Below are 13,529 nucleotides of genomic sequence, written 5' to 3'. Positions count from 1 at the left end.
GATGCCCATTGGCCTTGGTGATTTGTTTACTGATAAAGCATGCTCTTGCTTCTCTCCATCTCAAGATCCTTATAAACTTAGTAACCACATGTTGAACACCTCTATTCGTGGGCCACACCTCGGGTTGAGGTTCATATGGGCTATATAAGATGGCACATGCATGGATTCCACATAAGGTACTCAACTCATTCACCTTCTTCATCAAACCTTTCTTCCTTTTTTTGTAAGTTGCAGGGCCGATTCTGAGGAATCAAATATCATCAAAGGCCCAGGACGAGCCAGAAAAATAGACCCTTATCGTTATTATAAGTTTTTATTTTTAAATAAAAATATATAATAAAAAAATTGGGCTCTATACGGCTGTCCACTTTGTCCCCCTCAACACCCCTATTTTAAGTTGCTTTCATTGATCAGTCGTTGGTTATGAAAGCAAACTTCACTTTCTGCCTAGTCATGGCCAAAGAAGCGAAGAATGGATAATTATATGGTAGTTTTACGTGGGAGTTACAAATGAATACTCAATAACAAAAGCCTTTTGCATCTTTTTCCTTTCTTTGAACTGCATGCCACCCCAAATTAAGTTGAAGCCTGTCATAAGATAGTTTATAACATAAGCTGTCTTTAATTTTTTTTTTTAATTTTGTGACACGTCAACTTGTCAATAGTCCATGTGTTGATCGTATCATAATGACCTTTAATTAGTTGCTACACAGGTTGTTAATTTATCTTACAATGTACACGTTTTAAAGCCCAATTGCAATGAATATAATATTGACCCACTTAATCAACCTTCCATTTTGTTGAACCGCTTAAATAATATTTGTTGAGGCCACATCTAGTCTATTAGATAAACCAAGATGACCTTTGGATTTAAACTTATAACATCCTAAAATCAACATTTTTTGATCATGTAACAACAGATACATCTTTTACTCATTAGCGAAAGTAGATCTACTACAAAAATTTGGAAACAACTGTAAGACTTTACATGAAAAATGTACATCAAATTTAAGAACTAGTTTTCAACATCTATTACATAAGCATTCGTGGCCAATTGCATGATGGAGATATCTTAATGTTTTCTTATAATTTTCAAAGCCCAGAAACCAAAAGCTGAAATCATCAACAGTCACTACCTCCACATAGTTATATGAAAGCCTCTTCATGTTCATGCTTTCTCTTACTCCTTTTATCTTTCCTAATGGGATTGACACCTTATATTGGAACTTTAGCAGCTCGCCTGTGGGAGAATAAGTTTTAAGGGACCTATCACTGCAAAATGCAACCCTTTCTGTAGACACATAAAGGATGCCTGCAATTGCACCTGCTGTAGTGTACAAGTAGCATTGGGAAGCCTGTAACAGTTTCTCTTCCTCTCTGATACCGAAGGTTTTCCTAAAGATTTTACCTGGAGTGCTGCCTAGTTGAATCATTTGGGCACCATGACTCAACTTCTGTTTCATAATTTCAATTAACTTGGGACTTGAACTTGCTGCATATTAACAAAAGATGGACAGTATAAGATTGACTGAAAGAAGTATAGAGAACATTTAATTATGCATGGTTGGAGAATTAATACATGACAATTAAATAAAGTGGTTTGTTAATTACCTTCTCTTTCAGTGCCATTCGTCTTGGAAGAAGTGGAAGAAATTGAGTGACAGGGTTCATAAGGTTTAGATAATAGTAATCCCTTATTAGTTGATTTGATCTCAACTCCAGTATCATGTTTTGATGATGATCTGTGATCCATAGTTGATGTATGTTTGTTGTTATTCGGTTGCCTTCCAAGGTGTGTTGTTTTGATTGTTGCTAGTACTTCTGAAGCTTAATGTGGTGAAGTTGATGTGGGTAATGTGTTCTGATTTTTGAAGGAGGACATTTATAGGCATCTAAAAATGGAAGAATAGCTATTACAACTTTTAGTTGGTCATCCTTATTTGGTGGTTATTGGTCGTTGAGTCTTTTCTGGACCACTACTTTCCTCTTATTGTGCATATCTACTTTTTGCTGTCGGCATGCACATGTTGAGTCGGGTTTATCTAATTTCAAAGTTACGTATGGTTTGATCATGCACAAAAGTTTATTGGTGTTTATTTTGATTAATCAGAATGAGGTGTAAAGCAGGGGCGATGAGACTAATTTTAGGATCTTATCTTCTCCATATCCATGTCATGGCCCATGGGGAATGGGAGGAGAGTGGTGGGTGGGAAGTGGGACCAACATAATATAGATTATGATAAATAAATAAATAATCGACATGACATGGTATTTGCTTTTTCTAGGTTGCTTTTACTTTTTCTTTTATATCCGCCCCTTCAATAAGGTTAATTTACACATTTACTTTTTATTGTCAACTTGACTATTCTGTCACATATGACACACATAATTATAATATACAATCTACATGGCAACTGCTCATCACATGCAACTTACATAACATGACCCTGCTAAGCAAGCGGAAATGTAAATGTCTTATGTCGATATGCATGGGCTTATAAATAAATCTATATTATTCAAATGAAACTGAGGTGTAACTCGGTGGGAATATTTAGCTTTGTTATCCTATAAATAAATGCTAGTTCATGGTTATTGCCGTAAGACTTTTTGGTTATCTTCTTCATTTGAAGCACCCAAATGCACCATGCATGCATGCCAAGTCATGAATACACAAAAGACATGCATGACACATATGATGATTCAATCATCTAATGCAATTTATGTCCCAAAATAGAACATGTTGTGCCGGATAGTGTATAAGTGGATAACTGTGTTCGTAGACTAATTATAATAAAGAAATAGGATTTTTTTTCTTATTGTAAATATGTGTTGTTTAGAAAACCTTTGTAAAAATGGGATGTTTTGAAGATGCCTCCAAAAAAACAAATTATGAGTTCCTATTCAATGTTTTATTTTTATATATAAACCCCTTCAACGTTATTTTTATTTTACATTTTTTATATTAAAAAACTTACTGTTTGTTTTAAAAAGTTTCATAATTGATCCTTATAATATTCTATGTTGCTTTTCTCCTACCATGACATGTTTTCCAATAAAAACATTAACATTCAAGCTATTTTAAATATTTGTTTGTATGTTTTTTACTGGATAAGCAATATATATTTTTGAATTGAGTGATGATATATGAGGCAATAATTGTGAAGTTTAAATTTATGTTATTATACAAGATCCGAAACAATTGTATACATCCATCCAATGAGTAATTTCCATATATGATCGATTTTTCTGTTTCATTCTCCAACATATCATTCACATAGAGATGTATATGGAACAATATTAATTAGAACTTTCTCCTTCACCTACTAGATAGTCCTACCCTCAATGGGGAAGCATGTTAGGATTGGACACCCACTTGGAAGTGGGCCCCACCCTTACATTACTACAAAAAACCTTTAAAAATTCTTTTTTTACTAAGCCCTCCATCCCCCTCTTTGGCACCCATTCTTGCCGAAAAAGCCTCACTTTAACATTTATTTGCTATAGAAACCAATAAATCACCAAAAAAATTAAAGTTTTATAAATTTATATGTTTTTTTTATGTATAACGGACCTCCGCTAACTTCCATCTTGGATCTGTCATTGCCACTACCTATACTTTGCTATCCAAAAGTTACTTTTACTTTCACAAACCATAAACTCCTTATTTTGAACGATCGACCAAAGTGTTACTGCCTTGTTTTACATGTCTTACTCTCAAATTGCATTATCTTATTTTGTTTCAGATTCATTCCAAAAATCTATATGAATTATGCCTGAAAATCTACTATGTCATCATTTCATATGTCTCAAATATCATTCATAAAGTTCACAATTAGAGTTTACTTACAGTGTTAAGATCATCTCTAACATACTTAATGACTCTAAGAGTGTGTTTCTTTTTAAGTTAAGGAACTTAATATTAACAACATTTAACATATTCAGATATATTTTAATGTTTCTTTTTTACTTAACTGTTAGATGAAGACTTCAACCGTGAACCAATCATTATACCGTTTCAACTAAAAAACCGGTTTTTAAAAATTGTCTTTTAGTTAATTTTAAGATTGATTTTTATTAAATGAATGTAAATAGGTTCATAATTACACGCTACTGATGAGAATTGCAAAAGTCAAAAAATAAAAATAAAAAATGAATACCGATGAATTAAAAAGAGTTAAAATTTAATAATCGACATTCATATGGTGTCTTTATTTCACTAAAAATGTAGAATTTAAAACCGACGAATTACAATAGAGTAGAATTGGAGTTCTTTGTATGTGTACAAAGAACATAATCCTTATTCTAATAAAAGAATAGTTTTAATCTCCTTTTGACATGTGTCATCATATTAGACATCCTAATTAATGCATATTTTATTTTTCTTTTGTCATGTGCCATCCTATTAGGTCTCCTAATTAATGTGTGTCACTTGTCAACCTATTGATTTTAAATTTTAAATTTTAAATTTTAAATTTTAATTTTTAAATTTCTCATTCTGATTACATTAATTTAATAACACTAGAATAAAAATTAAAATAAAATTAATACAAATTATATGGTGATATAATTCATATATTTATTTAAATTAATGATTATAATTTTATATAACTAACAAAATATCTCTTAATTAATAATTTATTTAGAATAATTGATTAATAATTTTGAGTTTCCCACTATTAAAGTTTAATTAATATTATAACCGTGGTTTCTACAGGTTATAAACTAGTTAAAGAAATAATATACTCTAACAAATATTTTGATTTACTTTTATTACTGAACTTATTTAAAATGATTTTAAAATTTAAGTTAAATATCATATCTTTTTAATATAATTTACATTTAAAAATTATTTAATTTGATAATGTACACTTTAAATTTATAACGATTATGAGATGTGTCGTCAACTTGTCATTTGTTATTATTAAATACTAGTTGTAAGACCCGTATGTTATACAGGTTAGATAAAACAAAAAATTAAATAAGAAGATTTAAACAAAAATTTATTTAAATTTGAAAGTTTAGATTTAAAATTTAAAATTTAAAATTCGAATTTGAAGGGACACTACAAGAAATTAGTGTATTACCGGCGACACGCGTCGTCGCTAATAGTAGCGTATGTCGCCGCTAATACTATTAGCGGCGACATGTCGTCGCTAAAAGGTCGCCGCTGATGACTCGTCGCTGATAATCCAAATGTCGCCGCTACTACGAGTTGTCGCCGCTAAAGGTGTGTCGTCGCTAAAGACATGTCGCCGCTAATAACCAACTGTCGCCACTAAAGGCGTCGCCGGTATTGTTTTTTTGTTTTTATTTTTATTTTTATTTTTATATTTCATATTTTAATTGAAAAACACTGTATAATCCAACATTCATTTAATCCAACATACTAGCATAATACAACATCCAACATCCATTTAAAATAATCATCCAATTTAGCATAATACAAAATATCAAAAATACTAGTCTAAAATGCTTACATAAACAAAACATACAAAAATCATACAACTAGCTACTCGTCATCGTCGCTCTCCTCGTTTCCTTCATTTTCATTTCTTTGTGGCAACGAACGAAACCAATCTTCAAGTGCGGCACTACATGCCGGATCTTTTAACATCGTTTGAAGCATTTCCAACTACAAAGAAAACAAAATAGTCTTATAATTAGTTACGCCAACATATAACATTCTACATACAAAATACCATTATAGCATTGTACTTTCAAAAACTAACAATTATCAAATGTACATATTGCATATAACACATTATAGCATTGTACAATAACTAACAATTACCAAACTACAAAATACCATTATAGCATTGCACTTTCATCAACTACCAATTACCAAACTACAAAATATCAATATATCAAAGTATAACCAAACTAACAATTACCAACATATAAAATATTATCAAACTAACAATTATCAACATTCCTAATAGTAAACCAACAATTACCAACATTTGAAGCAATTACCAAAATTAAATAGTCTTTTCACCTGTGATTGTGGTGGTGGTTGTGTCAGTGGTCGTTCCTGATCGTACATCGACACAACCGTAGAAGGTTTACGTCCGATGCCTCTAATATGGCCTCGTCAAACACCCAATATTCTTTCAAAACAAATTTGTGTATCCTTTGGTGTTAGACCGCTGGCTTCAGAAGAAGCTTGAGTTTGTTGACTGATCTCATGGAGTAAAGCATTCTGTATTTTCAAAAAATGACAAACATCATAAAAATTAGATTACTAAATACCCATTGACAATATAAACACTTGTATGAAAAAAATACAAATTAAGCACTTATATGAATATATCATGATAAAACTGACCATCTTGTTCGTGTTGTCCACGACCAAACCCTACAGGAGGTGGTGGATCCCCGGCTCCATCACCTCCATGTCCTAAGCCCATAACATCTGTCATCACATAAAAGAGTATCGCCCAACTAAATTCCATATATAGCCTGCAAAATTACAATATGAATAATTTCTATATATACAATTACATATATAATAAAATAAAATAAATAAACATATAATAAAATAATTTCTATACATACAATTACAATATGAAGAATTTCTATACATACAATTTCATCTATATCATTATAACATCCAAATACAAACACACAAACTACATACATAATTTCTAGACATACAATTACACATATAATAAAATAAATACACATTTCATTATAGCATTCTACTTTGTTTTTTTCATACATAAATACACACATTATACATAAAAATACACTTAAACACACAACATACATACAAATACACATTACAACATCATATATTTTTTTTCTTTCTTTCCATTATTGCATCCTACTTATTTTTTCGGTTTTTTCTATTCACATTCATTATACAAATTTTTTTCCATTCATCAAATAAATTACATACATAAATGATGCATACAATATGAAGAATTATATCAGAATACTTATTGAAATGGAATAGAACCTGGAGTGGAATGCAATCAGAATGATGGTGGTGTTGTGTGCGTGTTGTGGTGGCAAAAAAATCCGGTGGTTTGGTGGTGCTGATGACAACCTGAAATTAGAGGTCAACAAAGCTTAATACATACAATCAAACACCGAAATCATTAGTTAATCACTTATATAGTTGATGTTCAGAAAAGAAATCGGGATAAAAAATCAGAAATTACCTGTCGCCGGTGATGAGGCTTTCGTCGCCGGTGATGGTGCTCTCGTCGTCGCCGGTGATAGACCCTAATGTCGCCGGTGATTTTTCTTTGATATGAGTCGACACAGCAAGTGAAAGAAACAGATTACAGAAAGCAATGGGAAGAGGGGTATATCTGCGATGAGCATTAGCGGCGACACTTATTAGCGGCGACAGGGAGGTATTAGCGGCAACAGTAGGGTTTTAGCAACGACACCCTTACGAGGGAAAAAATAGCGCCTTTTTTTTGGAGCATTAGCGGCGATGCCGTCGCCGCCATTGATGTCGCCGCGAATACGTTGAGCGAACACGGTTTTTGGTCGTTCGATTTGGTCCAGATCAACGAACACGATTAACCGGTTCTTTTTGACACTGATCGTGGTTTTTTACTATTAGCGGCGACAGACACTATTAGCGGCGACAGGTAACGCGGAAATGACATGTCGCCGCTGATAGTGTGCGTCGCCGCTAATGGCGTCGCTGCTATTGTCCTTATTTCTTGTAGTGGGAAACATATTAGATACTATATAAGGTGTAATATTGTAATTTATTGGTTATTTTCAATTAAGGCAATTATTAATTAAGGTGTAATATGATGTGTTAATTAAGAAAAGATTAAAAAAATGAGAAAATTACAAATGAAAAAAACATTTATTCAAAAATACCAAAAAATGACATGTGTCCAAGTTAATGAGAAAGTGACATGTAGCAAATTTCTTTTCATTTATTAGGAAGGATGAGGGCAAAATAGCCACTTATTCAGATAACGCATTCAATGTAAAAAAAAGTTAACAATGTTTATACTTTATATCTACAACATTTTATCAGTTCATGTTTTATTATCCGTTCAGGTTACATTATCCATTCAGGATATTTATTAGTACAGGAGGAAAAAAAATAAGGCCTAAGACTATCTCAACTACATTGGAAATTAGGTTAATCAAATCCAAAGTCATTTTCTCTTTTAAATCTATCAACATTAGGTAAATGAAATGATACATTTTAAGGCTCGGTCACAAAATCATAAGACTAAACCGGTTCTGATACTTCACAATCAAGATCTACAAAAATAGTATTCATAGGCCACATTATTTGTTCTTTGACTATTTTTTTTTTCAATTTCAACACAAACTTTATGCATAGAAATGCAATGCAAAATAAATAATGAAGATAAAATATGTAAATTATCATGCTACATATAATGTTTCACATGAGATATTTGGAATTAAGAAAAAATGAAGTACTTTATGATGACATTTGAAATTAAGAAAAAATGAAGTACCTTATTATTAAGTTGTGAAGTAATGTAGGTAGCTGAAGTTATAAATATGAATGAGGAATATAGAGAAACTAGGATTGAAATTTCAATGTGTTATTTGTTTATGAAAGAAGGATGATGAAAATTGAAATCAGTAAACTGAATTTAACGACTATTCAATATTGACCACATCTACTTTTATAGATGAAAATGACTATTCAATTGTTCTTAAAGATGAAAGTGACTATTCAATATATAATGCCAAAATTAAACAATTTTTTTCCAGGTAAACATTAAAAATTCATACATCTACTTTTACATATGATCAAAATGACTACTCAATTGCTTATATCTTTTTTCTACAAACGTATTTGACATAAAAATTATATATTAATTATTATAGTTTTTTTTTAAATATATTTGATATTAGTATTGATTTGAATGTGTTTATGAGATTTTGTAATGGTATAAGTTGTTTAAAGTGGACTTTGAATTTAAACTTCTAGCACCCAGAAATTGACATTAAAAAGTATGATATGGAGAGCATATGACAACCTATACATCTTTTACTCATTAGAGAATTAGTAGTTCTACTACAAAATTTTAGAAATAACTATAAGACTGACTTTACATGAAAATATACATCAAATTTAAGGACTAGTTTTCACATTTCAACATCTATTACATAAGCATTCGTGGCCAATTGCATGATGGAGATATCTTAATGTTTTCTTATAATTTTCAAAGCCCAGAAACCAAAAGCTGAAATCATCAACAGTCACTACCTCCACATAGTTATATGATCGCCTCTTCGTGTTCATGCTTTCTCTTACTCCTTTTATCTTTCCTAATGGGATTGACACCTTATATTGGAACTTTAGCAGTTCGCCTGTGGGAGAATAAGTTTTAAGGGACCTATCACTGCAAAATGCAATCCTTTCTGTAGACACAAAGAGGATGCCTGCAATTGCACCTGCTGTAGTGTACAAGTAGCATTGGGAAGCCTGTAACAGCTTCTCTTCCTCTCTGATACCGAAGGTTTTCCTAAAGATTTTACCTGGAGTACTTCCAAGTTGGATCATTTGGGCACCATGACTCAACTTCTGTTTCATGATTTCAATTAACTTGGGACTTGAACTTGCTGCATATTAACAAAAGATGAACAGTATAAGATTGACTGAATGAAAGAAGTATAGAGAACATTTAATTATGGTTGGAAAATTAATAAAGAACAATTAAATAAAGTGGTTTGTTAATTATCTAGAGTGTAAAACTACCTTCTCTTTCAGTGCCATTGGTCTTGGAAGAAGTGGAAGAAATTGAGTGACAGGGTTCATAAGGTTTAGATAATAGTAATCCCGTATTAGTTGATTTGATCGCAACTCCAGTATCATGTTTTGATGATGATCTGTGATCCATAGTTGATGTGTATTTGTTGTGATTTGAAGGTATATTGTTTTGATTGTTGCTACTTCTGAAGCTAAATGTGGTGAAGTTAATGTGGGTAATGTGTTTTGATTTTTGAAGGAGGACATTTATTTATAGGCATGTAAAAACGGAAGAATACCCATTACAACTTTTAGTTGGTTATCCTTATTTTGTGGTTAATTAATTGGTCGTTGAGTCTTTTCTGGACCACTACTTTCCTCTTGTTGTGCATATCTACTTTTTGCTGTCGATCGACATGCACATGCTGAGTCGGGTTTCTCTAATTTCAAAGTTACGTATGGTTTGATCATGCACAAAAGTTTATTGGTGTTTATTTTGCTTAATCAGAATGAGGTGTAAAGTAGCGCACTATCTATATGAGACTAATTTTAGGATCTTATCTTCTCCATATCCATGTCATTCCCCATGCATGCATGTATATGGGGAATGGAAGGAGAGTGGTGGGTGGGAAGTGGGAACCAACATAATATAGATTAATAAATAAATAAGACATGACATATGGCAACACAGGTCACATGAGAAGGTTGGTATTAGCTTTTTCTAGGTTTCGTTTACTTTTTCTTTTATATCCGCCCCTTCAATAAGGTTAATTTACACATTCACTTTTTATTGTCAACTTCACTATTCTGTCACATATATATGACACACATAATTATAATATATAATCGACTTGGCAACTGATCATCACATGCAACTTACATAACATATTAACATGACCCTGCAAAGCAAGCGGGAAATGTAAATGTCTTATGTCGATATGCATGGGCTTATAAATAAATCTATTTTATTCAATGAAATTAACTCAGGTGTAACTCGGTGGGAATAATATTAGCTTTGTTATCCTATAAATAAATGCTAGTTCATGGTTATTGACGTAAAACTATTAATTAATTTGGATATCTTCTTCGTTTGAAGCACCATAATGCACTATGCATGCAAGCCAAGTCATGAATACAAAAGACATGCATGACACCATGATGATTCAATCATCTTCTAATGCAATTTAATTATGTCCCAAAATAGAACATGTTGTGCCAGATAGAGTATAAGTGTATAATTGTGTTTGTAGTAATATATATATATATATATATATATATATATATATATATATATATATATATATATATATATATAGAGAGAGAGAGAGAGAGAGAGAGAGTTAGGTTCAAATGTTTTCACTATCTATTGATTGATTCTGGACCAATCATTTTAGTTATTTTAAGAAAGTATATATATATATATATATATATATATATATATATATATATATATATATATATATATATATATATGGGCTAGGTTATTTTGTTTTTCACATTTATTGTGTGCTAGAATGTACCAATAGAAATTTAGTAATTAAATAATTATTTAATTAAATAAATATAGATATTAAATGATTTCCACAATTATATGTATATTAAGGGGGTGTTTGGATTAGCTTATTAGTTTATTGCTTTTTGCTTATTTGTGGTGGGAATAAACAATAAATAATAAGCATGAGGAGAGATGCTTATTAAAATTAGCTTATTTAGCTTAATAAGCTGGATTTTATCCAAACACTCAAATTCGCTTATTGTGAGAATAAGAAATAAGCATCTCTTTTTTTCCTATCCAAACACCCCCTAAATGATATCCATAATTATAATTCTCTTTTTATGGAAACTAATTAAATCCGTCATTAATATCAGTAATAACATTTTTTCAGAATTAATTTGCATCTAGGTTTTTATATATGAATTCGTATTTTGTTTCAGAACTCACTACGTTAAAATACAATAAAGTTCCATTGAATATGAAGAATGAGAGTGTATTCTATTAGAATACACTCTCATTCTGCTGGAATACACTCTCATTCTTCTAAATATGAATTCATTCTGAAAAAATATTATTGTTGACATTAATGACAAATTTAATTAGTTCCATAAAAATGAGTTATAAGTATGGATAACATTTAATATACATATAATTAATACTAAATTCCTATTGGTGCATTCTAGCACACAATAGATGTGAGAAACATTTTAACCTACCTCATATATATATATATATATATATATATATATATATATATATATATATATATATATATATATATATATATATATATATATATATATATATATATATATATATATATATATATATATATATATATATTAAAACTTTGTTCCTTATGAATAGTAAACTTGCATGTTTTTTGTCAACTTTGTCTCTTATTTTTTAGCCATTTTGTCACTTTTGGTCATTTCAATCAAAATTTTACATTTTTTAGAACCTTTTAATATTCAACGTTTGGCCACAAAAACTTTAAGAAATTGACAACTTTGGTCCTTTTTCTAAAAGCTTGCAAATTCCAACGTCTTTAATTCTTTAACCATTTCAACACTTTTAGTCCTTACAATCAAAACTTTTACATTTCTTTTTATAAAAAACACAAAAAAACGGCACCGGGGTGAAGCCCGAATTTTTCCACTAGTTAGAATAAGGAAACGAGAGTTTTTTTTTTTAATTTTATTATTATTATTATTATTATTATTATTATTATTATTATTATTATTTTATTTATTTTTTAATATGTGCTCAGTTTAGAAAACCTTTGTACGTAAAATGGGTTGTTTTGAAGATGCCTCTAAAAAACAAACTATGAGTTCCTATTCAAGGTTTTATTATATATATATATATATATATATATATATATATATATATATATATATATATATATATATATATATATATATATATATATATATATATATATATATATATATATATATATAAACCCCTTATGTTATTTTTATTTTTCAGTTTTTATATTAAAATCAGTGGTGGACCCTTTAAGTGGTGGGGAGGCCATGGCCCCCTAGGTTTTTTTCATACTAATACTTGTATATAGTGTAACTATCTCCAAAAATCCCATAAAACAAATTTTGTGCCCCTATGTAATTTTTGGTATATACAAGCAACTTCAAACAAATCAGAAAACCAATCTTATCAAAAACTGATAATTCGGAAAAAAAAAAAAAATACTTAACAAAATACCACAAAATCACATGAAAAATCAAAACCACTGCTATTTATAAGGATAGTAGATAAATTAGGAAACCAAAACTCTATAATTCAACTGATAAGTATTCCAACTTACAAGTTTTTTACTCCGATCTTTGAGAAAAAATATAAAACCCTAATAATCCTAAAAACTCATCGCTACCACCGAGATAAACCGTCAAGGCTCACCGGAAAATATCAATGTCGTTGGAGTGGGCAGCTACGCCGTTTGTCGAACCAGAGACCTCCGTGAGCTTTCCTATTTGATCTCCACGCTTGCTGCTCACCTTAGAGCGCTCTCTATATCTACTCTCACCATCCGACTGACGACCTTCGTGCATCTCTTTATCTTCTCTGTCGTATGTGTTTTCTTTGCATTCCGTCTTTCTCTTTCACTTGTCATAAGCTATGAGGGTTGGGTAAATAAATGAAAGGATAAAGTAAAGAAATCTGATTTTTGGAAAACTAAATAGAGGTGATTGACAAAGTAATTACAAAAAAGTTAAAATAGGTGTAGTAATAATCTCCCTGTCTATATTCTATTCCTTCCTCCCCTTTTTTTCTACAACATTGATTTTTTTTATATTGTAAAGAGTT

General features: G+C 30.5%; 2 protein-coding genes across 2 annotated transcripts; both read right to left on the bottom strand.

Moving 5' to 3' along the window:
• Positions 1–884: 884 nt before the first annotated feature.
• LOC111884351 (GEM-like protein 7) lies at positions 885–1,901 on the bottom strand. The gene is made up of 2 exons (XM_023880658.3): positions 1,612–1,901; positions 885–1,492 (listed from the first exon to the last, which is right to left on the bottom strand). The coding sequence occupies exons 1-2, from the start codon at positions 1,751–1,753 to the stop codon at positions 1,023–1,025; spliced, it is 612 nt and encodes a 203-aa protein (XP_023736426.1). The 5' UTR covers positions 1,754–1,901; the 3' UTR covers positions 885–1,022.
• Positions 1,902–8,986: 7,085 nt separating this feature from the next.
• LOC111884468 (GEM-like protein 6) lies at positions 8,987–9,966 on the bottom strand. Its single transcript, XM_023880793.3, has 2 exons — positions 9,716–9,966; positions 8,987–9,579 (listed from the first exon to the last, which is right to left on the bottom strand). Exons 1-2 carry the CDS (start codon positions 9,855–9,857, stop codon positions 9,110–9,112), a joined length of 612 nt encoding a protein of 203 aa, XP_023736561.1. The 5' UTR covers positions 9,858–9,966; the 3' UTR covers positions 8,987–9,109.
• Positions 9,967–13,529: the final 3,563 nt, after the last annotated feature.

The sequence above is a fragment of the Lactuca sativa genome, chromosome 3 (assembly GCF_002870075.4).
Source record: "Lactuca sativa cultivar Salinas chromosome 3, Lsat_Salinas_v11, whole genome shotgun sequence".
In the NCBI taxonomy this organism is placed as follows: Eukaryota; Viridiplantae; Streptophyta; class Magnoliopsida; order Asterales; family Asteraceae; genus Lactuca; species Lactuca sativa.
The sequence above is the reverse complement of the archived record's forward strand: the minus strand, read 5'-3'. Positions and strand labels throughout refer to the sequence as shown.

Excerpts from the sequence above, each read along its gene's own strand:
- LOC111884351 (XM_023880658.3), bottom strand. The coding sequence starts at position 1,753 with ATGGATCACAGATCATCATCAAAACATGATACTGGAGTTGAGATCAAA. Across the intron at positions 1,493-1,611 it reads GAATGGCACTGAAAGAGAAG|CAAGTTCAAGTCCCAAGTTA; the intron begins GTAATTAACAAA and ends GTTAATATGCAG.
- LOC111884468 (XM_023880793.3), bottom strand. The coding sequence starts at position 9,857 with ATGGATCACAGATCATCATCAAAACATGATACTGGAGTTGCGATCAAA. Across the intron at positions 9,580-9,715 it reads CAATGGCACTGAAAGAGAAG|CAAGTTCAAGTCCCAAGTTA; the intron begins GTAGTTTTACAC and ends GTTAATATGCAG.